The sequence below is a fragment of the Dasypus novemcinctus genome, chromosome 1, assembly GCF_030445035.2.
Source record: "Dasypus novemcinctus isolate mDasNov1 chromosome 1, mDasNov1.1.hap2, whole genome shotgun sequence".
NCBI lineage: Eukaryota > Metazoa > Chordata > Mammalia > Cingulata > Dasypodidae > Dasypus > Dasypus novemcinctus.
This window is the reverse complement of record NC_080673.1, coordinates 145055879-145071671: the sequence shown is the minus strand read 5'-3', so window position 1 is coordinate 145071671 and position 15793 is coordinate 145055879. Positions and strand designations below refer to the sequence as shown.

The 15793-nt window shown below is 31.6% G+C and overlaps 1 protein-coding gene across 50 annotated transcripts in view; it reads left to right on the top strand.

Moving 5' to 3' along the window:
* The window catches only part of ADGRL3 (adhesion G protein-coupled receptor L3), an 845015-nt gene that overhangs the window by 747617 nt on the left and 81605 nt on the right, over positions 1–15793 (top strand). For all 50 annotated transcript variants that reach the window (XM_058297941.1, XM_071216369.1, XM_058297901.1 and 47 more), the window contains 2 exons: positions 4933–4999; positions 7010–7101. In XM_058297941.1, coding sequence (XP_058153924.1) covers positions 4933–4999; positions 7010–7101 — 159 coding nt within the window. The remainder of the gene's footprint in view (positions 1–4932; positions 5000–7009; positions 7102–15793) is intronic.

Below are 15793 nucleotides of genomic sequence, written 5' to 3'. Positions count from 1 at the left end.
TAGTATAAATGTGTATGAATACTCATACACATATATGTATGGATTTGTTTGTACATATGTACATAGGTAAATTGCCTGGCATATATAAGCATTGATTAAATTAGAATCATTATTATTATTGGTATTGTTAGGTTGATATTTGAAGAAATACAAACTTTATGATCAGCAACCTCATTTTAAATTCTAAAATAATCGCATTAAAAAAGATCCATCTATAAAAGTACTAAATGCAATTCTTATGCAATCTCCTATTGCTAACTTAAGCAAGATGAGGCCACCAGAATTACTGCAACTTGTAATATTGATAAATTATAATAACATTGTTCTTTACTTTGTACTCCATCATCTAAAGGTAGAATGCATTTTGCTGCGGGGTTAACAAAACCCTTTTTTATAAAATAACATTGAGAACATAAAAGCCAACATAACCAATTTTTTGTGTATTACAAATAATTGTTAATTCTAAGATCCAAAAGTGTCTTGGAACTTCAAATGCCAATTTTAACTACTGCTAAACACACTCCACTCTTGCATCACTCTGCCTACCTTTTTTTCCCAATTCATGTACATGCTCACAAAGTATTTCAAAATTAGATGCATGCTTGAGCATAAGAAGTTATTGAGTGGAGAAGTACATAAAAAATTCTTAACAGATATATTATGGAATATCCTTAGAGCTAGATGTATTCTGCATCTGTCCCCTTCTTCCTCCTCCCTTTCCTCTTCTCTCTTCATTCCTTCTTTACTCTCAAAATGCAATATATATGTAGTATATATATTTTACAGAGAACAATTTGTGTAATTTGCAGATATCAAGGAAACAAACTCTCATAAACAATATGACATAATTAAGCCATGTAAATTTCATGGTTCAACAAATAGCCAAATATTATTTACAAGTTACTTTTAATACTTAATAAGTATAGTTCAATGTATGATTTAGCGTTCTGTAGAAAATGGAGAAAATGCCATTCCTAATATATATTACTTCAGAAAACTCTGGTTAGTAGTCAATGTCCATGTTGATCAGAGTGAATTATTATAGATAGACAGCAAAACACAATGTCACCAAGCATCTTAATGATACTACGTTAAACCTGTTAACTTACAATTAGGACCTACGTTCTGATAGTGTTACTGATACCAGTGCATCGTAAACTGTATGTTGTAGTGACTTTTATTTATGTCTGCAGTTGGCCTTACCATCTTTCTAAATATGGAAGCAGGCCTTTTAAAAATGGTTGATGATAAAGAAATGGTGAGGAATATTTCAGCAGAAGAGAATACACTTAAGAAAATTTGTTTTTCTGATTATTATCCTGCTTGAGAAATTACTTTGATTCATTATTTTCCTCCTTTCTGAGTAAACATGAAGGTGGTTCTTGTTGGATTAGTAATTGACATTTTTATGGAAGAATCATCCAGATATCAACACGTTTATTGAATTTTTAATGATGTTTCATATGATTTATATATATATCTTTCTGGAAGAGAATAATAATTTATCTTTGTGGCTTAGAACCAGTTCTTTAGAGTATTAAAACCCATCAACAAGACTTCATTATACATTTAAAACAATATATATTGCTTTTATAATTAGAAAAATATATATACCACAAAAACAATATCAAGGATTACTTTATATTAGATAAATGAAAAAAAAAACCACTCAAGTCAATGTTTATGGTATTTGACAAATGCACCTTTGAATTCTAGAACGTATCTGCTATCTAAAGGCTCTTCAGTATTTCTTCAAATAAACATTTAGTTCATTCAGAACACACTTGCCTTTTCAACTTTGAATCATGCCTTCTGTTAGTTACTGCTATGACCATCATTTATATATTATATGCATATGACTAAATTTTATACAAAGAAAAAAATTGATAAATCTTTAAAAATCAAACCAAAATGACATTTGCAATTATTTATTTCACAGATTATATGTTGCCGGGTGGATAAATGCAGTTTTCAGATAAATCTTATTCTTTATTACAGGCCACTCTGGCCATTTACAAGCTGAATTTTATTGTGCCTAGTTTGATAAATTGTTCCTCTAGCATTTGCACTGTTAATCTGGCCTGTTCTCGTCTTAACCATTGGTCTTGCGTTGTTTCCAATTGACATCGAATGGCCTAGCTTAATAGAAAACTATGGAGTGGAATGCACAGACCCAGGCATGTGCATGTATGCTCCCCACAAAATACTCTCCTTAAACTTAAAACCAGTGTGAATTGTTTCAAAACTGACACTGTGAGGTCAGGGCAGAAATCATGTAAATTTTCTCAAAGTAGTTAATGGGAAAGAGGAAATGCAGAAAGCTTTGAGCAAACCAGCATGTGTCCAAAACAACAGCAGGTGTGGCCATATGGCAATCAAATTAGAAAGGGGATTTTTACCACACAGCCTTTCCAGAAGATAGTAAAGTCCAGGCAGCCCTCATGGAGAGATGATTTACTCAGTACATTTTAAACGTTTCCTATTACCTTTCACTGTTCATTTCTGAAAGGAATTTACATCTATTGCACCGAGTAGATATTGAAGAATTTTCTTAAAACATAAAAATAATAATTTCAAGAGTAATTTCACTTCCACATTTAGAGATCACTGACAAAACAAATTTTATACAATTTATTTTCAAATAACGCATTTGTGAAGCTACAGTTTTCAAGAAAGTAAAGCTTTGTAAGACAAATATTTAAGGACAATGTCTTACTTTAACAAAATATTTGTTAAAAATATTTGTTAAAAATATTTGGTGAGGAGATAAAAAAATTTAATTCCCTATTTAGTCCAAGAAAATCTCTAATAATGTAATTAAAATTTTTTGTGTAAAAGTCCTTAACCTGTAAAATAACATTTTTTCAAAAGTATTTTGAAGTACATTTCCCTATAAAAAGTTCTCAGATTAGCTGTTAAGTACTTGTTTGATATGCAAAATAACTGGGGTTATACCATTAACAACCTTTCTTAAATGTATTATTAGTATTATATCATGTTCCTATTAGTTCTGCAACATTGTTGTGATATAAATGTGTGTGAAGCCTGAGAAAACAGCCATGCTTTGTCCTTTATTTATTTATTTTTTTTTTTCTTTTAACTCTGAGGGAAAATACGGTCTTTGTTAAAAACCCAGAGAGACCAATGAAGGTTTCCCCTGCTCAAGTCTCCATGCCACCATTATCAGGGTAGTGACAAACTACCTATCCTAAGAATGAAGACAATGTTCATTTTTCAACCTTGAGTTTTAGCCTTTGTTTATGTTTAGAGGCAGCACCACATTCCTATTTTCCGTGACCACATGTCTCTCAACAACAAAAAGATTAATAATTACACAAAGAAACTAATGACTAATAACTGGATGGCTTTCTTTGTAACCTTATTTCCCAAACAGTATTAATAAGTTTTTTGTGAATAAAGAGAAATCCTCTTGTATATGTAAAAAATATGAACTTGTAGTCAGTTTCTAATAGAGTACCTATTATATTATTAAAGTAAATTAAAAAGAAGAGGGAGAGACTTTGAAATGATTTGTTTTAAGAAATTTGATTTTTTTTTTTTTGGTTTAAAAACTTGGTTTTAAGGTTTTGTTATTGAGAAATTTAAAAGTTACAGAAAATTACAGAAAAGTTAATATATCGTTAAGCATTACCGTTTCTATCTCTCAGAAGTTTAAAATGTTAACATTTGGCATATTTGTTTTCGCTAATATTAAAATAAAACATGTATCTAAAATACTTTTAATATGCTTCTCCATCCCTCTACTCCCATGGAAGAGGCAATCACTAACACAAGTTTGGTGATTTTTTTCCCTTTCCATTAAAAATATTTTTACATTCATCTATACATCTATTAACAATATTGAATAATATTTTAAGTATTAAAATATATTATATATATACTGTATACTATTTTCTAATTTTCATTATATGTGTTTTATTTATCCATTCTCCTATTGATGGACACCTATTAATTCTTTTAATAGCTTTCTTTTCTAGTATTCCATTATTACTTAGATTTAAGTAATACTTTTATAATCATGGAAATAATTAAGTACTTAAGGATTTGCATGTTTAGACCACTTAGCAAACCACTTTTCAATATTTAACACTAGAGGAGTTTCCTCTTTTTTAATTATATCTCAAAAATAGAAAAATGGCACATAATTCAAGGTATTATTTTTAACATCAAATGTAATTTGTTCAAAATTTGTATTAATCATTTTCATAACTATTCACTTCCATTTTTTCTTCCTGTCATACTGAAGAATGAAAATGAATTTCCCAGAGGCTTTAAGAATTGGGGGAGTATTAAATGTAGCTGAAATTAAGTGATTAATAATTTACTTTTGGGTCATGAATCAACTTCATCGGATGCTAAACATCATTTGCAACCCCAGAAGCACTAGAAGTAACTGCCCTTTCTGAGAGTCAAGAATTACAAAGGTTGGCTGCCCAACCTAATTAAACTTCAATATTCTAATATCAAATTTATTTCTTCTTTGTATTGAATTTCCTCAGATCATCTTGACAGGAAAATGTCACCTTGCCTGACAGCTGATAGACAGCTTATGTAGCACCATAATTGGAGAGAAAAGGATAGCTTCAAGCTACTCGATTTAATGGCAATGTGTATAGCTTTTTCTTTCTTTTCTTTTTTTTAAGGGGTCTATGACAGACACAAGAGGCCTCAGTAAATAGGCCCAATGCCATTTTTCCCCTGCTTCCTCCAGAGGTAATTATCTTGCTCCATCAATAGTGCTGTCAGGAATTGGGCACATAATTCAGCATTTAAATGAACAAGCAATGTAATATTTCCTGTCTCCCAGTGGAATGCTTTGCAGTTCACATTCTTCTCTGTCACTCGTACACTCTTGATGTATGTTCCATGCCCAGTCCTTGAATGCTTTCTCTCCCTTGTGTTTCATTGCAGATGTTGGCTCCGACTTGACACCTACTTCATTTGGAGTTTTATAGGACCAGCGACCTTGATAATTATGGTAAGAACACACCTAATTAACTATGTGTTTCCCAGGTCAAGAAATAAAACTTTCACTATCTCTGTATTGTATATCTTTAATTTACATAGGTTAATTTGAAGAAACATGTACTTATTTGACCCTCCATAATTCAAGCAATTAGGTGCTCATTTTACTCTGCTTTTGCATTGTAAGATAGTTGAACAAAACCATTGGGAGAAGAAAACATGTATTTGAAGAGTTTATGCAGTGCTGTGTTGCCTCAGGAGTCGTATCTCAACACATTCCTTTTTGTTTTGTGGATGTTTGAACACTAATGATTTTATGTTGGACAACAGTACATTTCCTTTCTTTCTTTCTTTCTTTCTTTCTTTCTTTCTTTCTTTCTTTCTTTCTTTCTTTCTTTCTTTCTTTCTTTCTTTCTTTCTTTCTTTCTTTCTTTCTTTCTTTCTTTCTTTCTTTCTTTCTTTCTTTCTTTCTTTCTTTCTTTCTTTCTTTCTTTCTTTCTTTCTTTCTTTCTTTCTTTCTTTCTTTCTTTCTTTCTTTCTTTCTTTCTTTCTTTCTTTCTTTCTTTCTTTCTTTCTTTCTTTCTTTCTTTCTTTCTTTCTTTCTTTCTTTCTTTCTTTCTTTTCTTTCTTTCCTTTCTTCTTTCTTCTTCTTTCTTTCTTTCATAAGAAATAGGAATGGAATCAATATTGGAAAGATGGGAACACACCTTACTGTTCATTCCTGTTTTGTTTTTATATAAATCTTGAAAACTTTACAATTCAAAAGGATTTTACTTATGAATGCAAAACCAAATTAAGCAACTGGAGTCATGTTTCCTTTTTTATTTTTAGATGCATGCCATGTCAAAAATTATTTATCCTAATTTAAATAAAATTATTTGCATCACAGTTTATTACTTATTTTTATATACAAAGTTATCTATTTTTCTGAATAAAATGTTAGTCTCTGAAGTTTGAATAAAATGGAGGTCTATAATCTCTTATCTGAAATCCTTGGTGCCAGATATATTTTGGAGTTCTGAAGTTTTTCAGATGTTGAGATGGTAATATGGTGTATACACTGCACATTATATAGTGCCCTTAGTGGGGAATGGTCAGTTGCCCAAGATGAAACATCATCCAATACTCACAGTAGGGACATTGCAGCATCTTGAACCAAACACTGCAATATTTCTGCCAAGAAAAATAACAAGAGTAAGAAAAAGTAGAAAAATTACTGCACAGAGCCTTAGTTCAAAACAGATTTTCCAGTGAATGGGTTCAGTTTGGGTTATCTTTTATTTCTTTCTTTCTTTCACCAAATGACATTTTTAAAAACTTCCTCTTTTCACACTTTTTGATTTGGGAATGGTTGTAAAAGGATTGTGAATCTTTTGGGGAGAACTTCATTGGAACTTATAATTGGACTTTCTTAGTCCCCATCAATCCCAAATTGTGGAATATACAAACAAATTGGGTGATATCTTTGTTTTGTTTTGTTTAAATTATATGCTTTTTCTGGCTGCAGTGATACAACAATATCATTAGCAGTTCCCCCTACTTTAATCCAGAATTATCCAACATTTCTTAATACTTTGGTGCCAACTCTTCAAAAATATATTGATTTTAATATTTGTGTTCTTGTTATGTAGCATTGGAAAAAGTACTCATAAACAGTAATTTGGGGGCCATCTTCCAAAGTATAGTAATTTTAACACAGCTAGAATAATTATTAGTTGTTTTTCTTTAAAACGGATTGGTAAAGAGCTTTGAGTTGCTGTAAAATTTCCGTAACATCATTCCAACTGCTGTTGATTTTATGTTTGTGCCTACTTGGCATAGCAATGCTTCATAACTCAATGTTATCCCGATTCCCCAAACTTTCTTCTTGCCTATACCTAAACTACTAGGCAATTGTCTATGACCCAATCTTTTTAAAAGTGTAGTAAGAGCTAATTTCCCAGAACAATTCATCTGTTACAGAGAATGAACTTATTTTTTCCTACTCCAGTTATGCTACATAACACTGCATTTTCTATTCCAGCTTAATGTAATCTTTCTTGGGATTGCTTTATACAAAATGTTCCATCATACTGCTATACTGAAACCTGAATCTGGCTGTCTGGATAATATCAAGTAAGTGATTTTTCATTTTGTTTTCTTTAGACTGCCTTACTTTGGTACTATAAACCACCTGCACTTTATATTTCATCAAAATCTTGTCACAAAATGATAAAGAAGATCTGTGCATTGTCTTTGCTGAATAAAATAATTTATTGATTACTAAAATAAGTAAATGAAGTAAATGAACTGTGTCTTCAGAGAAACTTTCTTCTTTTTCCCTAAACTATGATTTATAACATGATGACAGATATCTACATGTATTTGTTTTGTCCTGAAAACAAACACAGTGTTTCTGAATCAGGGCAGACTATTATTTCTTACAACAAAAATTGCATCAGTCCTCATACCCCATCTTCCTCTTCAGAGTGATATGATGGGAACTGGATGATGACCTCTACGTGTCCCAAAAGGGGGGGGGCAGGAGGTTCAGCACAGGAGAGGAACCTCAAAATTATGAATCTGGGATTTTATATAGGATCTGCTATACCACTGCCCTCCTCCCATCCTGGAGCAGGGAGGAAAAACCTCAATTCCATAATGCAACGAAATCCTTTGGAATATAAACTGATGGCTCCAGGTTTCACTCTCCTTTGAAATGTTAGCACAATCCTCTGGGAAGGAGAGGTAAATTTTTCTAGAGGTCTCCTTACTTTAACTTCTAACTTCTTTCATTCAACCCAAGTTCTAATTTTATAGGGTCAGAAAGCTCCAACTGTGCAGTAACATGAAAATATGCATATACCTTTCCAGTATTAATAATGTTTTCTTGATGTACATCTTTTTAAAAAGCTTACTAACATTTTCTGAAAAGAAAAAAATCAAGTTTCTTAGTATAACTAAAACATTTTTTCTTTTTCCTTTAGCATTTGTGGCATTTGAAAAGATAGCCACATTGAGATGTGACTTAGTTTTTAATATATATCATATCTTAAATTCTATTTTAATGTAATTTGCCTTAACTGTGTGTTAACTTTGGTCAAATTTCTTTAAATGAATTAACTTTTATAAGTTTCATGAGGTCACCTGTGACTTTCACATGCTACTGGCATTCTGCGTGAACTACTTGGGATTGTAGCTATGTCATGCTTTTTTCATCTTTCTGTATTCAGTGCTTGATGTAGTTCCTGGCCCAGTTGTCTTCAGTGAAGGTTTACAGGATAAAATAATACATTAAGACTTTAGTGACAAAGGTGTATTACCATTAAGATGTTACTTTTGTTTGAAGAAGTCATCTGTCTAAATCTATTGAAAAGGAGAACTAAGGAATTAGAAAAAATAAAAATACAGTAGAGCACAGCTAGCATTATCTACTATGAAAGATAATCTTTGTAATTTTTTATAAGATCTAGTTGAAATAATAGCCATTAGGTTATTGAATTGTTACAATTAAATAAACTGTTCTTGTAAAGTATGGTATGAGTTCCTTGGATTATTTGTTCCTCATATCACTTAATTAGGATAAATTTTAAAATACAGAAAATATATTTTCCTTATATCATACTTTTACTCACTTTAATATTAATTATATATCATTTATATTATGCTTTTCAAGCACTATCAAGAAGGAAGTGAATAAAACTTTGATATTTATGTAACATCTTTTACCAGGTTAAAACTCAGAGAAAGGTCTATTCTTTTTCCTAATCTTTAAGTATCCTTTTGAGGCAAGCTCTAAAATTTTTGGCCAGTTCAGCAAAAGTAAAGACTTTTGTTTATCTTTAACTTTGTATCTTGTACTTAATGCTGTTACATATTTCTAAAGAAGAGTGTGTTATCCCAATATTTGAGTGTATTTTTTTAGGTATATTGCTTAAATCTTTATGATATTGCTGTTTGGGAAAACAAATCATAGTTAATAATTACATTTTACATTTAGTGACATTGATAGCATCATATTTTTTATTACAAAATGAAGTAAAACCTTCAACCAGAATATCTTGATCTGAATTCTTTCTGAACTACTTTCCATGGTATAGTCTTTGGCAAGGTTATTTAACCTTGCCAAACCATTGTTTGCTCTTTAAAATTGCTATAATAATGAAATAATGACATAATAATGAACGATTTAATGAGCAGTGGAATGTAAAAGACCATTGATGATGCTTTTAAAAAAAGACCCTAAGAGAAGGTAAGAAATTGGGTGGTTGTTAGAAATATATAGAGGATGGTTTTAAGATGAAATAGACATGAATGTAGATAAGCTGATGGGAAAGAATCGTGAGAAAGAGACTAAACATATAGGGGGAATCACTGTTTTCTTATGACCGAGGAGATATAGGGAATGAGATCCAGAACAATTAGACACCATTAGCTAACATAAAAGAAACTTTCCACTGAGCTAATAGATGCCAAGAAGGAGGTCCCTTTTCCAATGATAGTGGATGAAATAAGTGAAAATAGGTGTGGTGGAGTAGCTTAGTAAACCAGTTTGGGGCATGAATTTAGGGATTTCTACCTGTCCCCTCTATAAAGTAGGAAAGGTACTAATCCACAGGATAAGCAGACATGTTGAATAAAACAGAAATCTCAAGAAAGTATTCCTTAGTACTTTCCAGAATCTGAAAGACAGTTCATTTATTTAAAATACATTATATTAACTGTTTAAGAAATTGTTTTAAAGAAATGAGCAAGGTATAAATGCTAAGGGACGAAGGATTTAAGAAAGATAATAATGACTTTGACCAAATAAGGGCCTGTAAAATGTATATTTTTAAATGGTATGGGGTGATAAGGGAGAAGTTCTTTGTTTTAAAGATATAAACATCATTTTTCTATTTTTTGTTTTTATTTCTGCCCTACTCCTTGGTTTATTAAGATAAAAACCACCACCTCATGAGGTCATTTGGAAGTCTGTGTCTTTCTAAAGCAATCCATTCACTTAGCAATTATTTATTGCCCTTATCATACGTGTTATTTCACGCATATGTATATCATTTATCTAAAGTATGTTCTTTTCACATTTACTGCCTCCACCTTCCTTTAAGCCAACATTATCTTCTGAACCACCACAATGGATTCTTAACTCCTCTCCCCAAATTTATTATAACCCCTACCTTCACCAGCTAGAGTGATCTCTTGGAAATTCTCAATCTAATTATACCGCTCTCTTGGGCAGAATTCTTCAGTGGCTTCCTATTATTCTAACCCTGGAGTCCAGACTCCCTACCATGACCCATAGGCCTTCCTGATCTGTTTGCTCCTTTCTTCTTCTCATTTTATGCCACATGTCCTCTCTAGTAATTCTAGATATAATCTGCTTTGCTTCAGGTCTTATTTCTGCTGTTCTTCTACTGACTTTCTCATCCTAACTCTGTGCCCAGCTGACTCCTAGTTACCCTAGTTAATTTAATTTTAATATTTTATTACTTTTAAATCAGTTTAATTATTTTTAATTCCAAATTTACTTCAGGATCATCATAATAAACCCCTTTTGGAGTTACTATAAAATATTTATTTGGCAGGTTCATTACTATATTGATGATATACTCTGGTTACAAAATAAACACTAGAGTGAATTATTATAGATACCATGATTACTGAGAAAATGAGGAATGTCAAGTCTCAGATTTACTAAAAATAATTACAACTTAAAAAGATAATTTCTATTTGCTACTTGCTTGTCATTTGTTTCTTTCACAAAAATTATCATAGATCATTGTGATTTAGAAAAAAAGAAATCTTCACAATTTGAATTTTCTTTTGAAAATCTGACAAGTTGAAGTTGGAGCTTACTGTAATCAGCAATATCTAAGCTATTTAAACAATAATAATATATGTAAAAATGAATAAAATTAGTGTTGAATTATTACTAGCCCAAAAGTTGCATAATATGGCCAAAGTGTTATGGCATATAAAACTTATTTCTTGGGGACTTATTAAAGAGTTCTTGATATTTACCTTCAAAGTGAAAATTGTTAGTTTCTATTATTGAAAAATATATTTAATAACATCATAAGTATTATGAAGTATTGAAGGAATAATAGAGGCTTTGGGGCATAGAAAAGGAAATTGTTGCCTATTTGGAAGGAGTAAGGAAAATACCAGGCATTCTTTTCCTACATCTGTCTCTTTGCTCTTTTCTATTGACAGATTCCTATATCTAGGCTAGCCTTGTTTTCTGATTTCTGGTCTCACCCCTTAGAATAATTTACATGAGTGATTGGTGGCAAATTGTCAGACAGTTTAAAGAAATACTTTTTACTTTCTTTCATCATTCCCTGTTCTCTAACTGCTAATAGAAGAAGGGAGTAATGGCTTTAGCATCAGATCCGCTTGGCTTTGAATTTCTGTTCTGTCTTGTAGTATTTATTTGACCTTATCCAGGTATATCATGGCTCTCCTCTAAATTGGGAATAATTGTATCTACTTTGTGGAGTTTTTGCAATAATTAAATGTAATCATATGTGGAAAGCATGCATTATATAATTCAGTGCTGGTACAGGATGTTTTTGATTATTTTTTAACAACTCTGCTCGCAACTATGCAGCTGCTTTTTGTTGCTTTTATATTCTACAGAGAAGTTTTGCTCAATTTATGTCAAAATCTTATTAGAATGTGATGGGCTTTGTTTACCATATGGTATCATTAAGAATTATGCATGATATGATCCTTCTTTTTTTTAAGCCAAACTTATCCTATTATAAAAGAATGGCCCCAGGAATGGAGTGCTCATTTGATTAATAAGTAGCAAGTTCTGTAGTTAGTTCTGGAGGAAAAAAAAAAAGTGTCCTCAGTAAGCTTGGACACCTGCCATACATAAAGAAATCTAAGAAGCCTTCTGAATAGCTTCAGGGAAGAATAGAAAAATGTTCTGCCCTACTAGTATCCATAATAATTTATTCGTTTCCTAAGACGGTAACCTTTACTTTGAGGGCTATGTTTCTACATATTCAAATTACATTGTGTTTCATTAGTATTATGTTAGTTCTTTATTGAAATGGGGGATAGCATTCTAAAAAATGAAAAGAAAAAAAAAAGACAAAGTGACAATCTTGAGAAATGCAGCAATATTACAAGAATATTCCCTGGGTGGGGGGAAAACAGGGACAGGACTTGCTCATGGCACGGCTCAGGTCAGAGGAGTACAACAGGGTACACAGCAGGGTCTCCTGCTCCTCGGGGGTTGCACAGGCATCATAGGTGGCCAGAAGACTAGCAGGGTACTGTTCCCCACTCACTCCACACCGCTACATCAGCAAACAGCTCTCGCACACATGCGCCTTGTTCTTGATGGCTCCCGCGTTGAAGTCACTGAAGGTGAGGAGTGGACAGGGTCTGGGGTGTTGGGAGGACCCAGCCCCTGATTCAGGGTCCCCTGGGGTTTAAATTAATTTAGCTAATTTAAATGCTTTAAATTTTCTTTTATGTTAATATAACATAGCCTGATTTACATAATTATCTATCTTTATACTATAGTCAGAGCAGTGTACCAAAAACAGTTTGAACCTTTATGAGAGCAGTAAACCAAGTTCGTACTTGTGTTTAATAGAAATGTTCTCCACTTCAAAGTTCTCTGGGTAAGTTTTGAGGTACATATATTTAAGAATTTATCATTCTCAGAAAATTAGCCACTAATGTAGAATATGACACCAAAAATTAGCCACTGATACCTTTTTACAAAGGAAGCTTAAGAAAGTAAGTGAAAAACAAACCAAGAAATTAGCTCATAATCCATGCAAGTGATCTTATTCATAGTTTACCTTTCACCACTAAAACTATTAAATGCTAAAGAGAATTTCATAGATTTCTAATGAAATATTTAAAGATGTGTTTAAAAATCATCAGCTCTCTTGTAAAAATATTAGTTCAACACATTGTAGTGATGACATGTTTACCAAATTCTTTTATCAAATGACACTTCTCAAAGTCCAAACACAGTAAGAACATTTTAACCCCTTAGAAAGACTAAGCACCAATAATAGATTTATTGTATTCATTGTAAAATGGTAAAATAATTGGGAGTTTTCTGGATAAGTTGTCTGTTATATAATTTTTCCCTGTCTTCCTCTGTTTTCTCGGTCTGTGGTTAAAATTCAATTTAAATGTCTTGTAAAGTTATCATAAATTATCCAGGTATATTTGAAGTGTAATACAATACAAAATAACATTGAGCTTTGTGAATTTTTATAACCAGTACTAGATTTGCTTTAAAGCAGGTTAATATAATCCTAAGGCAGTAGTCCTTTATTGATTACCTTAATTTCAGCATTTAAAAATATTTAATAATCTCCTTTGGAAAATGAATTTCAGGCACTAATCACAAAGGTCTGCATTCTGCAGGTATCATTGCCAGTCACATCATATTGTACCTTCCAGGCTGTAGTTTTAAGTCTTATGAAATTTAAAAGTCCTGGTTCCTTTTTTTAGGTTTATATTTAAAGTGCATTTAAACACCTACGTGATCTTTCTAGGATTCAATGTTTTATGCATCATTAGATTCAGTCCACTTCATACACTGAGAGTGAAATTTGAGAAAACAGGTTTGAAGGCACACTGGAACTGTTATGCATTATACATTGAGATTAAATTACAGTTTCACTTTTCCCCAAAATAATTAGGTTTATAGCAGAAATAAAAGAGTTAACCACAGTCTAAGAATGAAAAAGACTTGAAGACTACCCAAAGGAAAAATAACTCTTCCTAAGAATACTAATTAAAAAAACGAGTTCTTTTGTTGCTTACTTAAGGCTTGGACTCAGATTTCCTTTAAGTCTCACGTGAAATGAGTATTCAGACTTTGGAAAAACTTGCTAATCTGAATTTTCTAATGATCCCAATATTTCTGAAGTAATTGTACACACAAGAGCAAAATTGATCCATTCTAGTTAGTTTAAGACTATAGTTTTTCCCCAAGTAGTTAAATTTTCTTAAAGAGTGGAAGAAATCTGAGAATAATTGCAATTGAATAGCATTTGTGCCCCATATTATTCATATATTTTATTTAATAATTTTGATGTATGAAATTTGATTAGATGTTTTCCCTTTAACTATTCATTAATTTACTCAACAAATGAAAAATGTTAAGATTCTGGATGTGCTCTGAATGTAGAACTTAATAGAATGTTTGTTAATTTATTGCATATGGACTGTGAGAAGAAGAGGAGTAGAGTGTGACTCGAAGGTTTTTGGCTTCGTCTGTTGAAGGGGTAGGTTGTGATTACTGGAAGAAGAAAGTATGTAGGAAACACTTTTGGGGGTGGATCAGGAGATTTATTTCAGACAAGTTAACTTTGAAAGGCTTTCTCGTCCTCTCAATGTAGATGGTGAGCCTGCAATTGGATTAGTGAAAACTGAAGATAGAAATTTATAGTCATCAGTGTATAGACTTTATTTTAATTCCATGAAACTGGGTAAATTAAGGAAATGAGGATGCATTCAGAAAAAAAGAGAACCAATGACGGAAACCTGGAGAATGCTAACATTTAGACATGTGGAAAATTCACAATCTACAAAGTAGATTCAGAAGCAGCAGCCAATGAGATGGGAAGAAAGCTAGAGACCTTGAATGCCAAGTAAATCAAGTGTTTCACATAAGATGGGAATTTAGCTTTGATGACAGGATTCAGTAGCTTGGCGGTTCTTTGTGAACTTGACAAAAACTGTTTTGGGAGGTTAATGAAGCCTTATTAGAGTGGGTTCAAAGGAGAATGGAAGGAGAGGAGTTAAAAAACACATGTAGCTAACTCTTTTGTGGTATAAACAGGATCTAAAAAATACAGCAGCTCCAGGGAGATATTAAGTCAAGGGAGGTTTTAGGGTTTGTTTTGTTCTTTTTGTTTGTCAATTGGCTAGTTTTAAGCATGAGAGATATTACAACATCTTCTTTTTAATCTGTTAAGAATTGACAATCTGTGACTGGGGAGATAGAGAAATTGTATGGTATTTACTCTTGAATAGACAAGAGGAGATGAGATCTAGTACAAGTGGAACCTGATCTTACATAAGGAGCCAGACTAGCAGGTATGCTCCTTTAAAATAATACAATAAATTATCATGATTCATAGGTACTGAGTGAGAAACACGAGTGTAAAAACATGTAAATTGGCAAGCAAAGTTACAGTCTTGGAAAATATAACATTATCACAACATTATTTTACTCCTCTGCTTCTCTCTTTCATATTAATACATAGTTGTATATTTATATATGTTATAAAATTAACATTCTAATTATAAAATCTGTTCATCTGAATCCATTATATGTTTGTGTATGTATATGCTTTTTTTATAAAATGTGAATATCCAGTGACTTTACTAACAAGTAAAAATTTGATACATTTTGAACAAATTCAGTAACATTTATATATAATTTCATGAATTTAAGAAACATAAATACATTGTACAGTTTGGAAAAAGTTAATCATCAATAAAAATCCTCGTCCAGCAATAATTTGGTACATTTTGATATGTTATTAAAAAGCCTTGAAGATAAGTACCTTCCTGAAAATAAAATATAAGGCTATATATTATAAAATTGTATTAAGTATACTATATAGAATAGTTGTGTGTTAATATACCTTTTCAATATGAAATGCATGTTTCTCTATTTAATTCACAGGAATAAATGCTTTCATATGTAAAACATAGAAAAAAGACAAAGGAAATACAGTAAAACAATAATGATTTTCTCTTAGTGGCAAGAATATACATGACTGAAAATGTTCTTTTTATACAGTCTTTATTTTCAAAACTTTGGTGTAACAAATAT